Below are 14,391 nucleotides of genomic sequence, written 5' to 3'. Positions count from 1 at the left end.
CAATTAATCGCTAAAAGCATCTTTAAAAAGAAATCCTTTAAGCTTGCTCTTAAATTTATCTAAAATTCTTTCTTCTCTTAAATAAATTGGCAAGGCGTTCCAGGCTAGAGGAGCCGTAACTGAAAAAATAGAATGTCGTCTTGTATTTTATGCTCCCTACCCTTTTAAATTTTTATATTTACTTATTTTAAACTTTTATTGTAAACCACTTAGATTGACTCTTGGTTTTATATTTGTAGTATATGAAATAAATTGAGCTTGACCTTGAACTTTACATACATACATACAGGTTTGCAGGGAGGGGGAGAGGGACCTTGGGGTGATAATGTCCGAAGATCTAAAGGTGAAAAAACAGTGCGACAAGACGGTTGCTGCTGCCAGAAGGATGCTGGGCTGTATAAAGAGAAGAACGAAGATGATGATGCCCCTGTACAGGTCGTTGGTGAGGTCCCACTTGGAATAGTGTGTTCAGTTTTGGAGACCATACCTGGTGAAGGACTTAAGAAGACTTGAAGCGGTCCAGAGGAGGGCGACGAAAATGATAGGAAGTTTGTGCCAAAAGACATATGAGGAGAGACTGGAAGCTCTGAATACGTATACCTTAGAGGAAAGGAGGGACAGGGGAGATATGATTCAGAAGTTCAAGTACTTGAAGGGTATTAACATAGAACAAAATCTTTTCAAGAGAAAGGAAAATGGTAAACCCAGAGGACATAATTTGAGGTTGAGGGGTGGTAGATTCAAGAGCAATGTTAGGAAATTCTACTTTACGGAGAGGGTGGTGGAGGCCTGGAATGCGCTCCCGAGAGAGGTGGTGGAGAGGAAAACGGTGACGGAGTTCAAAGAAGCGTGGGATGAACACAGAAGATTTAGAAACAGAAAATAATAGTAAATAGTGAAGAACTAAGGCCAGTAGGTCTGTGTCTGTATATGGCCATTTGGTGGAGGATGGGCAGGGGAGGGCTTCAATGGCTGGGAGGGTGTAGATGCTCTGGAGTGAGCTTTGACGGAGACTTCAGTAGTTGGAACCTATGAACAGTTCCGGGCAGAGCTTTGGGTTCTTGCCCAGAAATAGATAAGAAGAAGAAAACTTTTTTTAAAAATTGAAATCAGGTTGGGTAGACTGGATGGACCATTCGGGTCTTTATCTGCCGTCATCTACTATGTTACTATGTTGCTTATTTTTTACCTGGGGCAATGGAGGAATAAGTGACTTGCCCAGGGTTACAAGGAGCAGCACTGGGATTTAATCCCACAACCTTAGGGTGCTAAACTCTCTGAATCACATGTTCTTGTGATTCAAGCAAACTTTACAGTAACAAATAACATGGAACACATGGGACCAAGACGTACTAAGGGCACGTGAACAATGTTTAGTGCTTATAAATCAAGATACGAAATGAAATGCATTCTTAGAGGTATTTGCTTTGGGTTGACTTTGTCTAGCAAGTTACTTATTTTCTAATATTTTGGGACTTTGCAGTTGCGTTATTTCACTTCTGTTGCATCCGTGCAGAACTTGCCACTAAATCTGCTTAGAGACAGTGATCTTTATTCACATCAAGAAACTTGGGAAGACTTCAAAAATAGTTCATTATTTGTTCATAAACCAAATGAATAAATCATGTGCTGAGTTATCATGCTTCAGAGCATCTGATTTCACCTGCTGATGTACACATTAAGCTGCAGCATTTAGAAATTGAGAATAACATCTTGGACCCAGAGTTGACAGGCAAACATTTTAGACACATTAATCATGTTTTGGATGTGCAGAAACTTGCATTTGCATGTGTATATTGCATGCATGCCTAAAGCCTGATTTCAGAAAGCCAGAATATAACGTCAGTAGATAAAGGCGAAATGGCCCATCCAATCTGCCCATCCGCAGCATCCACTATCTCCTCCTCTCCCTATTGGCTAACAAAAGAACATAAGAATAGCCTTACTGGGTCAGACCAATGGTCCTTATGTCTTTCTCAATAACAGACTATGGACTTTTCCTCCAGGAACTTGTCCAAACCTTTCTTAAAACCAGCTACGCTATCCGCCCTTACCACATCCTCTGGCAACGTATTCCAGAGCTTAACTATTCTCTGAGTGAAAAAAAATTTCCTCCTGTTGGTTTCAAAAGTATTTCCCTGTAACTTCATCGAGTGTCCCCTAGTCTTTGTAATTTTTGACAGAGTGAAAACTTGATCCACTTGTACCCATTCTGCTCCACTCAGGATTTTGTAGACTTCAACCATATCTCAGCCATCTCTTTTCCAAACTGGAGAGCCCTAACCGTTTTAGTCTTTCCTCATACGAGAGGAGTTCCATCCCCTTTACCATCTTGGTCGCTCTTCTTTGAACTTTTTTTAGCGCCACTATATCTTTCTTGAGATAAGGAGACCAGAATTGAACGCAATACTCCAGATAAGGTGGCACCATGGAGCGATACAGGGGCATTAGAACATTCTTAGTCTTGCTAAGGCTAAGGCTTTTTACACCTGCATTGTGAGGTCATAGAGCTTTATGGTTATAGAAGCTTGACGGCAGATAAAGCCCAAATGGCCCATCCAGTCCGCCCATCCGCAGCAACCACTATCTCCTCCTCTCCCTAAGAGATCCCACGCTTTCTTGAATTCAGACACAATCTATGTCTACCGGGAGTCTATTCATGCATCTACCATCCTTTCTGTAAAAAAAAAAATAAAAAAATTCTGAGCCGACCACCCAGTTTCCAAAGTAGCTCCTTGCCTACTGAGCTCTCTGTACTAGGAGCTGTTCTTTTCAGCACCACAATCCACTCAGGGTGAGTTGACAGCTCCCAGCAACATTTGCAGATCTTATGCAAATTAGCTAGGCTCTCTCACTGCTCAGACTCCCTCTGGTGGAATGCCAGTGACAGGGAACTTCACCCTGTCACACTCACATAAAAAGTCCCAGGTACACATCTCACCCTGGCCCCCTTACATTGAATGGGAAGCCCACCAAAACTCATCCATAACCCAATGTATCCAACAGTACCCTTTATGCCTGCAGGTGACACCTATGTAGATACAGTGAGATTAAAATGGGGTTTGGAACGCTCACATGTTCCACTCCAAAGGTAGTGGTTATGAAAACAGGTCTGAAAAAATAAATGGCTCATCTGGTAGAGGGAGACTCTGGTGCTGAGGCTGATGGGCCTGATCATGGGAGGCTGGCTGGAACATGCCTGGGGCCAGATCGTGAGTTCTGCCATGGAGCCTGATGTTGGAGACAGGATGAGGAGCAGAGTTCTGGGTCTGCCACAACCCAGAGGCATCTTCCACTTAGGTGTTCCAGGCCAGTTTAACCCACATGGAGCCGCAGTCTTCTTTTTCTTTCCCAGTGGCACAGCAGTCAGCTGTTTGCCAGTTCTGAGAGGAGTGAGGAAGAAGAGACGCGAAGACGAATGCGTGCATATAGCCACTCATATGCAGATGAAAGGCCTGGAGGCGCACTGGTAATGCGATCTGGTAAAAGGTGCATGCCAAAGCGTGTTGAAAACTACACCTAAGCCGGGAAGAGCAGAAAAGACCCAAGGGGAGCTCCAAATGGCCGTTTAGGGTGGCGAAGAAGTATGTAGGGCCTGGCCTGTTGGAGGTCACGTCCCAGAGAGGTAGGCTTTGGCGATCTGGATGAGAGGTCTAGCGATAGTATGGCACAGGAGCATGCTGGATTGGTGGGGGCCTGAGTTGTTGCAGGGGGTGCCCCCAAAGGCCACTGGATAAGGGAAGGCCAGGGTCTAGGGAGGCTTTTCGGGCCGGTCAGGCCTAACAGGCCACATAGGCACCTGCACGCTAGCCATGCACATGAGGAGAATGCAGAGAGGAGGGGGCTGAGCAAGTCCTAGTTAGAGAACTCTTCTGGATGTCAGAGGTATGAAAATTGTGCCTCCTGATTGGATAGAGGCCCTCATTAACACACAGGGGGTGGGAAGGGGGTAAGGCTTTAGGAGCTGATATTGTTTGCTCATGCCTAGAGGCACAAGAGAAGAGAGAGTAGGGTACAGTCTCATGGCTGAGGCTGAATTTTCCCAGACCCCAGCTTGGGCAAGGGGCAGGTAAAGCTTCTGCATGTGGTGGTCTGTGTGTGCATGAGTGTAGGGTGAAGGTTGTATGTTAGATTGGTATGTATGAGTTCTAAAAAACGTTTATTGGCAGTTGGGACTGGTGAGTGAGTGGGCATGAAAGAGAATTATTTTGGATTAATTTGAGATAGAAAAATGTTAGATTTAAGAAGATTTGGGAACCTTATTAGAGAAAAGTTGAAGAAAACATGTTTAAAAAAAATATATTTTCTCAGGTTTTTCCTGTCAGGTCCTGAGAAGGTTTATTTAAGAGAAACAGAATATTGATGAAAAGGTTTCTGTATTCGGCTTTTATATGGTTAACACCTTTTAGAGTCTGAAAGGGAAGTTCTGAGAGGATTTCTAAAAAAAAAAAAAAGGTTTTCCTTTTTATTAAGGTGTGACAGCAGTTCAGTGAGCAGTTAGGGGAAGACGTTGATTGAGATATAAGGTGAGTGGAGTGATGGAATCTTTAACAGTGTCAGCTTTGAGCAGTAAATATTCTACGTGCGAGAAGCGTGCCAGAATAGGGAGAAGGACACTAGACAAGGCCACTTTTACATTTTATTTTCTGGGGAAAATAGTGATTGACACCAAGAGGTAATAGGGTCAGGACAGTTGAAGCACTTACAAACGGTGCAAAATGCTTTGTATGTGAAATTCCATTTCGGATCAAATTTAAGATCTTGATGTTGGCACATCAAGCATTATTTCAGTTACCACCATCATATCTGTCTAACTTGGAGTTCTTTTATGCCCTGAGGCAGGGGTAGGCAATTCCGGTCCTCGAGAGCCGGAGCCAGGTCAGGTTTTCAGGATATCCACCGTGAATATGTATGAGATGGATTTGCGTGCACTGCCTCCTTGAGATGCAAATCTATCTCCTGCATATTTATTGTGGATATCCTGAAAACCTGACCTGGCTCCGGCTCTCGAGGACCGGAATTGTCTCCCCCTGCCCTAAGGCGTTTATTACGATCTTTCAATGTTCCCCATATCTCGAAGGCACATCTTGCTTCAACTAGAGACCGTGTGTTTTTCTCTTTAGTTCCACGGCTATGGAATAATTTGCCTATAAGAACTGAGCAAAGTAGCATCATATATAAATTTTAAAAGACATCTAAAGGCATATTTTTTTCCAATTGGCTTTTCCAGATTGAAGTGTGGAACTGCAATCTGTATTTATGTAGTTATTGATTTTTTATTTTTTTTTGTTAAGAAAATTTTCAGTTTGTATTAATTTGTTAATTTTAAATATTGATATTTTGATGGTCATAGAATTTTAGGGAAAAAAAACCCTCAAAAGTTTTTATTTATTCATTTATTTTTCTAATGCTGTTCTCCCAGGGGCGCTCAAAACGGTTTACATGAATTTATTCAGGTACTCAAACATTTTTCCCTGTCTTTCCTGGTGGGCTCCCAATCTATCTAATGTACCTGGGGCAATGGGGGGATTAAGTCACTTGCCCAGGGTCAAAAGGAGCAGAGAGGGTTTGAACCCACAACCTTTAACCACTGCACCACTCTAGAAATCAAAATGTAGTAAAAGTGAGCCAAGTCTAGGACAGTCGAGCCATTGTGACATCACTGATGAGGTTGGCTCTTATTGGTGGAATGAGGCACTATGATGTCACAGTACCAGCTCTGGTTATCAGAGGCTGAAACTCTTCACACTATTTATTTATTCAATTTTCTATACCTTGCTCCCAGGGGAGCTCAGAACAGTTTACATTAATTTATTCAGGTACTTGAGCATTTTTCCCTGTCTGTCCCCGTGGGGTCACAATCTATCTAATGTACCTGAGGCAGTGGGGGGGGGGATTAAGTGACTTGCCCAAGGAGCAGGGTGAGTTTGAACCCACAACCCCAGGGTGCTGAGGCTGTAGCTTTAACCACTGCGCCACCCGAAATTCCGTGTATTTGCTATTGCGCCAGCACTATGGAATTCTTTACCCGCAAATTGACGTTTAGAATCTTCATATACAGTACAGTAAAACCTTGGATTGCAAGTAACTTGGTTTGTAAGTGTTTTGCAAGACAAGCAAAACATTTGATATACAAGCAATGTCTTGCAATACAAGTACGTACGGTATACACACGTCACAACATCACAACTGAGCCGATGGTTCTTCTCTCTCCGACGCTGCAAGAGTGTGGTGACTGTTCTAAACAAGCAAAGTCTTGCAATACGAGTACGTCTAGTATTTTGTATTAAAGTTTTTGGGTTGTGGAACGAATCGTCTGAGTTTCCATCATCTCCTATGGGGGAAATGTGCTTTGATATACGAGTGCTTTGGATTTCAAGCATGCTTCTGGGATGAATTATGCTCGCAAACCAAGGTCTGACTGTACTCGGTTTTGTGTACTTTTGAAAACTCACCTTTTCGAACGAGCTTTTGCTTAATTGAAAAAATTAGCGGCGAGCATATTTTTGCAGTCTCGAATGAATGTTTTTTAGGTTTCATTTTGTATGGTTCTATTTCAATTTTAATGATGTATTTTTTTTTTTTTGTAAACCACTTTGAACTATGTTGCAGCTAAGGCAGTATATCAAATTTAATAAACGATAAACGATATCACAACTTTGTGACATCGTCGAAAGAATTATAAAGAAAATTCTAACCTGATGGTTCTTTAGAGGAAAAGCATTTTACATTGCTGCTAGGAACCAGGAATTATTTATCTAATGAGTTTTGTCGGAGTCAAACTTCTTGATGACATTCAGGGTTGGTTTGACTGTAAGGAAAAGTATTTGCTGTTTAGTTATAATTGTGATTGTAGAAAAGGAGAGATCTAAAAGTATTTATTACACCTTTGTGGATTTTAGAAATGCTTTTAAGGGAATTTTAACCTGATTTTAATGGGAGAAAAGCACTTTATATTAGAGCCAGTGTTTTTAAATGTTGAATGCACTTTATTAAGCTGCAAAGCTCTTTAATTGTTCAGAGCTGAATATTCTTGCATTTCATTTTTCTGCAATAAGTGTCTATCCACTGAAGTTCACACCCACCCAGGTAATTTATGCTGGTTTCTTAAATGTCTACTACTATTTATCACTTATATAGTTAGCACTGAAAGCTGTATGCAGCGTTCTACATGTTGACATTTATAGACGGTCCCTGCTCGGAAGAGCTTACAATCTAACTTGGATGCAGAGATGACATATAGGGTTGAGGATTCTGAACCCAAGGTGAGAGGAGTTAGGAGTCGAAAGCACTCTCAAAGAGGTGGGCTTTGAACACTGCCAGAGACGGAGCCTACCATAGGGATTCAGGCGGATTCAGCAAGGTAGAAGGGATGGAGTCTGGAGTTGGCAGAGGAAGAGAAGGGCACAGACAGGAGGAACTTATCAGCTGAGGGGAACATTTGGGGAGGTAAGTGAAGAGAGATAGCGAGGGGCAGCCGAGGGAGTGCATTTGGAGGTCAGTGAGAAGAGTCTGAATTGCATTCGGAAATGGATGGGAAGCCAGTGAAGTGACTTTAGGAGACAGGTAATGTGAGTATAGTGGCTCTAATGACATGTGAGTTGTGCAGCTGAATTCTGGACAGATTGGAGGGGAGCGAGATGTCTAAGCGGAAGGCCTGAGAGTTGTGAGTTGCAGTAGTCTAAGCGCGAGGTGATGAAGGCATGGACAAGGGTTTTGGTAGTGTGCTCAGAGAGGAAGGGTTGGATTATGGTAATATTATAGAGGAAGAAGTGGCAGGTTTTAGCGATGTGTTGTATCTGAGCAACAAAGGAAAGAGAGGAGTCAAAGATGAGCCCGAGATTGCGAGCAGACAAAATAAGAAGGATGAGTATTGTCGACAAAGAATGGGGGAAGAGGGGAGGTGGGTTTAGGTGGGAAAACGAGCAGCTCCGTTTTAGCCATGTTCAGTTTTAGATGGCGATGAGACATCCAGGCGGCAATGTTGGATAGGCAAGCTGAGACTCTGGTCTGGGTTTCAGTAGAGATATTTGGTGCAGAAGTAGATCTGGGAGTCATCATCATAGAGGTGATACTGGAAGCCGTGGAAGGAGATCAGTGCTCCAAGTGAGCAAGTGTAGATTGAGGAAAGGAGTGGTCCCAGAACAGAGCCTCGAGGTACACCAATTGATAGTGGGAAGACTGTGGAGGAGGAACCACCGTTGCATACACTGAAGGTGCAGTGGGAGAGCTAGGAAGAAAACCAGGATCCCAGCGAGGACAGCATGTCAAGGAGTAGGCAAGGATCAGTAGTATCAAAGGTGGCAGATAGATCGAGAAGGATGTGGACTGAGTAGAGGCCTTTGGATCTGGCTAGGAACAGGTCATTGGAAACTTTGGTAAGGGCACTTTCCATGGAGTGCAGTGGGTGAAAGCCTGACTGAAGCGGATTCAGGTTAGCTTGGGAGGAGAAGAAGTCCAATCAAATGGCGGTGAACAGCGTGTTCAAGTAACTTGGATAAGAAGGAGAGGAGAGAGATGGGGCAAGTCTGCTCTGTCTCCGGGGAAATTTATTGACCAACGGCTATTCCGCTGTTGAAGTGAGACAGAGTAGTGCTGAAACCTAGGGGGGCGCAATGGGGGTTTTCAGTTAGAGTGCGGTGTGGGCCTGAGTCCCCATCTCTGTGATTGACTACACAACCCACCAGGCTACTCCTGGAATCTCTTTGCTGCTCTAATAGGACTGAACATAACATCTGAAGCTGTCAAATAAGCACATATATACATCTTTGGGGGAGGATAAGATGGTGTCAATGACCACTGGGGGAGTGGGGGGGGGGGGTTCATACTTCCATCTCATCAATGCTCATCTGTCACATAGTCATTCTTAAAACAGGTCTAGCTCCAGACATCAAAATGGTGCCCTAGACATATTCGTAAATGGTTGATTACGGCAGAAAAAATGTCCAAGTCATAAGTCCACAAAGGAAATAGAAGGACAGAGTAGAAACATCACAATAAAGTAGACCTACTCTCTTCCAGAGAATGGCAGGCAACAATCCCACACAATAACGGCAACAATCACAAACAGGTGGAGAAAAATGCCTCAGCTAAAGTCAAACGATGACTTGGGAGTCATACACATGAAGCAGACAATCCCATAACGATCATAGGCCATTAAAAACTCCACCTGCTGTATTTTATTATTTATAGTGTGTAGAATTCCTCCTCATCAACCCCGGGAAATGTAGTTAATCCAAGCCAAGAATAAGTCCCACATAAATAGCAACAGAAACCAGCACAGAAAAAGTAAAAAAAAACAAACTGCCACTACCGTATGCTTCTTCAATCCAGCTGCCAGTAGCGTAGACCACACTTCAGATCCGTACAGTCTTCTTAATCTATTGGTTTTGGGTCTTTTTCACCTACGTTAAAGTTTCAAGTTTATTATGTTTTGATAGACCGCTTTAGTATCAAAGCGGTTTACATTATAAAACAATTTTATAAAAAAACAAACAAGGATAATTTGAAAACAAGGGAAAGGACACACATATGAAAATTTGAAATTTTCAAGACGTGGCACAAGAGGAAAAAAAGGGAGGCTTTATAATTTATAAAATAAAAAATTGAGAAGAATATGGAGGTGGGGAAGACTTAGAGGATCCATTTATCTAAATCTCAAAAGCATCCTTAAAGAGAAAGGTTTTAAGGCTAGATTTGAAATGATTAGAGTTAGTTTCCAGTCTTAGCACTATGGGGAGGACATTCCATAGCGTGGGAGCAACTAGAGAATAAATGGTTTTGCCGAGTTGTGTCATAAAATAACTGAAGAACAGATGGAACCGTAAGAAGATGTTGCTGAGACGATCGTACAGTACGTGAAGGTTTCGTATGAGACCAGAAGTTTGTCGATGAATGAAGGAGAGTGATTGGTCTGAACATTGAACGCAAGTAAGAGAATTTTAAATGTGATTCTATGGGAGATGGATAGTCACTAGAGAATGACATGGTGACAAAATTCATCACCATTCCCATCCCCGCGGATAACCGTGGGAAATAATCTCATGTCATTTTCTAGTGTCTATTTCGAACTCGGTCCTTCTACACCATCATTCTTCAAAGCAAAGCTTGCGGATCAGTGGTTGTGGCCATTCATACTCTGATTCTTCCCTCTCTCCTTAAAGAATGACACGAAGATGGTTTCCCGCGGTTATCCGCAGGGACGGGAACGGTGATGAATTTTGTCACCGTGTCATTCTCTAATAGTCCCTGCACACTGTAAAGGTTGGGAAAGTTGCACTATTTTAGAGTGCTTTAAATTATTCAAAACTGGAACTGTTCACAGATGACCACACATGAAAGTGTAGTGGCATGGGAACAAAGGGGAAAGAAGATGTAAATTACCGGAGGGAGCAGTAGAGAGAAAGAGAGGAGAACATACTGTAGTTAAGAGAGAAGAGTGTGCAGCAGAATAGGGGAGATGCAACACCAGTACAAGAACGACAACAACTTGGATGCTAAGCCCACTAGGGACAGATAAATTACCTGTGTATAATACCTATAGAAAGGTGGAACCAGGGGCCACTGAAAAGTTCTCAGCTCAGCCAAGAAGAGAATGATGTGGAGCCACAAAACTTACAAGTTATTCCACACTGTTTGTTTCAGTGAGGCAAATGCATCTAGTAAATGGGCACAAGTATAGGGAAACCAAGCCTTTGTGACATCACCGATGAGGTTGGCTCTTAGGCATTGGTGGAATGAGGCATTATGACATAACAATACGAGGGGCCGCTGATAAAGTTCTCAGCCCAACCAAGAAGAGAATGACTTGCAAGTTATTCCACACTTTTTTCTTGACACTTTTTGTTTCAATGTTACGAAATCAAACGAAATGTGTCCTGAAAAGTGCGGAATAACTTTTATGTTTCATGGCTCCACATCATTCTCTTCTTCATTGGGTTGAGAGCTTTACAGCGGCCCCTCATATATCAAGCCCCTAATCCTGACCCTGACTCTGATTCTGGCACTCTCCTAGTTTGTTCAGGTCCCTTTGTAAATCTTCGCAGTCCTCTTTAGTCCTAACTCCACTAAATAGTTTGGTGTCATCTGTGAATTTTATTACTTCGCACTTCGTCCCTGTTTCTAGATCATTTATAAATACATTGAACAGCATGGGTCCGAGTACCGACCCCTGTGGAACACCACTCGTGACCCTCCTCCAGTCCGAGTAGTGGCCCTTCACTGCTACCCTTTGCTTCCTACCCGCCAACCAATTTTTGATCCATCTGTGTAGTTTCCTTCCAACTCATGGTTCTTCAGTTTCCATAGTAGTCGTTTATTGGGTACCTTGTCAAAGGCTTTTTGGAAATCTAAGTATACGATGTCCATCCGTTTGTTTATTCCTTCGAAGAAGTGCAATAAGTCAAGTACTTGAATGGAGTCATCCAGGGTCTTTTTTTGGTTCCGATTCTGGTGCTATAAGAGATTTTGACCAGTCCCAGAAAAAGCATTTAGGAGTTAATGCTGGCAATATCGTTTTCTGCTGTTATTAATACGATCTCAGCCACCAGCATCTAGGCTTCGGGCGATTGATGTGGTATAGTAGATAGAAATAGAAGTGCTGCCTCCTGCGGCTTGCCTCTGCTATTTACTGAGCAGGCTGAGCGGTCCTTATTTTTAATTTAAAGTGTCAGAGACTCCAGAGCTTTCCTGCTAGCGATTGGATCAGGGCTGCCTGGGAAATAGTCCTGTTCTTCTTCCCCCTCCCCAAATCTGCATTGCCTCGTGAACGTGCCCCGGGAGCGCGCGCGCCAGCGAGCAGAAAGAGAAGCAAGCAAAGATGGACTCCCAGCCGCTGCGGGAAAGGAGCAGGACAGACGGGGCTTGGGAAGCCTTCTGACGCGGCCCCTTCCCGCCCGCTGCACCCCCCCCCCCTCCGATGGCCTGTCCTTGTGGAAGAGACCTCCGTGTCCACTCCCAGCACGCAGTGCTGCCCCGCTGGACTTCCATAGGCGATCCCAGCCCGTTTTCCTTCACCAAAGAGAGACGTTGTTGTACGCGACTTTTTCCTTTTTGAATAGATGTATATGCGCTAGGATTTCTCTCTCCCCCCCCCCCACCCTCCCCCAGTTCTCCGTCTCTCTCCGGATTTTCGCATTTCTACTGGAATCCAGAAGCAGTTGGGGTTGGAGCCCATCTTCCCAATTTTGGGATTTCCACTTTGAAGGATTGACACCCGAGCAGAAGTGGCCAAGGACCTGCTGAGCTTGGAGCAAGATGTTGCCGTCTCAAGAAGCCTCCAAGCTTTATCATGACAATTACATGAGGAACTCTAGAGCCATCGGCGTGCTATGGGCCATTTTCACCATTTGTTTCGCCATCATCAACGTGGTGGTCTTCATACAGCCCTACTGGATAGGTGACAGTATCAACACCCCCAAACCAGGTTACTTCGGTCTATTCCACTACTGTGTGGGCAATGGGTTGGCCAACAGAGAGTTGATGTGCCGGGGATCGTTCACCGATTTCAGCACCATCCCGTCAGGAGCCTTTAAGGCAGCCGCATTCTTTGTGTTGCTGTCCATGGTGCTGATTCTGGGCTGCATCACCTGCTTCGCTCTGTTTTTCTTCTGCAACACAGCCACGGTGTACAAGATTTGCGCCTGGATGCAGCTGCTCGCAGGTAGGGGGTTCCGTGTGCCATTACTGTTGTAGCCTTTATAGTCAATGGCCTTTTTAAACTGCTAAGGATCTGGATACATAGTGGAGTCTATAACAGAACCTTATAGAGTGGGGGTGTCAAAGTCCCTCCTGGAGGGCCGCAATCCAGTCGGGTTTTCAGGATTTCCCCAATGAATGTGCATGAGATCTATTTGCATGCACTGCTTTCAATGCATATTCATTGGGAAAATCCTGAAAACCCGACTGGATTGCGGCCCTCGAGGAGGGACTTTGACACCCCTGTTATAGAGCTATAGCTGTGGGTCTCCTTCATTTCACATACACACACACCCTCCTCTCCTGGCACACATATACATTCTCGCTCTCTTTCTCTCTCTCCAATATAATATTTCAGAAATGCAGGAGATGACCAAGGCTTCAGAAATGCAGGAGATGACCAAGGCTACACAATGAATTTCCGGGCTTAGGTTTTTAGCTTTGGATACTCCAGACAGCGCCATTACTCTGTCACTGTAGCTCGAGCTGAAAATATGGTGGAACTTATTACGCGACCAAAAAAATGAGGCTGAAGAAGGCTCTGATATTTAAACGCACAGAAATTTCCTCTCCCAGTGATTTTCCAAATGCTGTTTTGATAGAACTGAAACCAAAGTCTTGTCCTTGTCTTTCAGATACGATACTAAGTACACCTGTGTGTGAACATTACAGAATAACTGATAGGCTGTTTGTACATGTTATTATTCTACTGGTATTCATTTAATCAAACAATATGTCTCTGCTGGCATCATCACACTATGTGGGAAGAAAGCTAAATTCAAAATTAACTAGTACAATTACATCGGACCTACCTTAGAAGTTGAAAAAGTAGATAGATAAATTTAAAACGGCAGTCCGGTCTGAGCATTTCCATTTATATATTTTAAAAGTTAAGAAGACAAGGTGAGTACATAAGTTATAAATTGCTGATGACTGACAACTATTCAGTCTCCAGATTTTACTAATTTATACTGGAATGGATCAGTTGTGGATAGTGTATTTAAGCTATAACTGACTGCAGCAGAAGGAGAGTTGCAAAAGGTGGTTGTTTACAGTTTCTGAATATAACTGCTATGGTAGCGGGGGTTCATAGACAATGGCGCGAAAGACAAAGGCGCGCGCCGACAACTGAGCGCAAGACGGAGGCGCACGCCGAAGAAAATTACAGTTTTTAGGGGCTCCAATGGGGGGTTTTGCTGGGGAACCCCCCTCCCCCACACTTTACTTAATAGACATCGCGCCGGCGTTATGGGGGGTTTGGGAGATTGTAACCCTCCACATTTTACTGTAAACTTAACTTTTTCCCTAAAAACAGGGAAAAAGTGAAGTTTTCAGTAAAATGTGGGGGGGTTACAACCCCCCAAACCCCCCACAACGTGGCGCGATGTCTATTAAGTAAAGTGGGGGGGGGGGTTCCCCCCACATCCCCCTGTCGGAGGCCTAAAACCAGTAATTTTGAGTGGCGCGTGCCTCCGCGCTGCGCTCAATTGTCTGGGCGCGCCTTTGTTCCGGTGCGCTTTTTCGGTAAAATTCTCTAGGAATGCTCATTTCCAAAAAGTTTTTATTGGGTTCACCTCTATCCCCCCATTCTCTTCAACATCTATATGTCTTCCCTGAAACTCTTCCACCTATCCCCCCCTTGAAACTTTCTATACATATGCTGATGACATCCTTGTCCTTCTCGAGACAGACTCG

At 43.8% G+C, this 14,391-nt stretch overlaps 1 protein-coding gene across 1 annotated transcript in view; it reads left to right on the top strand.

The window, feature by feature from the left end:
• The first annotated feature begins 12,255 nt into the window (after positions 1–12,255).
• LHFPL4 (LHFPL tetraspan subfamily member 4) overlaps positions 12,256–14,391 on the top strand; it is a 77,009-nt gene continuing 74,873 nt past the window's right edge. Inside the window, exon 1 of the mRNA XM_033926622.1 lies at positions 12,256–12,661. Within this exon, the coding sequence (XP_033782513.1) occupies positions 12,256–12,661 (406 nt within the window). The remainder of the gene's footprint in view (positions 12,662–14,391) is intronic.

The sequence above is a fragment of the Geotrypetes seraphini genome, chromosome 17 (assembly GCF_902459505.1).
Source record: "Geotrypetes seraphini chromosome 17, aGeoSer1.1, whole genome shotgun sequence".
Lineage (NCBI taxonomy): Eukaryota > Metazoa > Chordata > Amphibia > Gymnophiona > Dermophiidae > Geotrypetes > Geotrypetes seraphini.
This window is presented reverse-complemented; position numbering and strand designations above follow the sequence as displayed.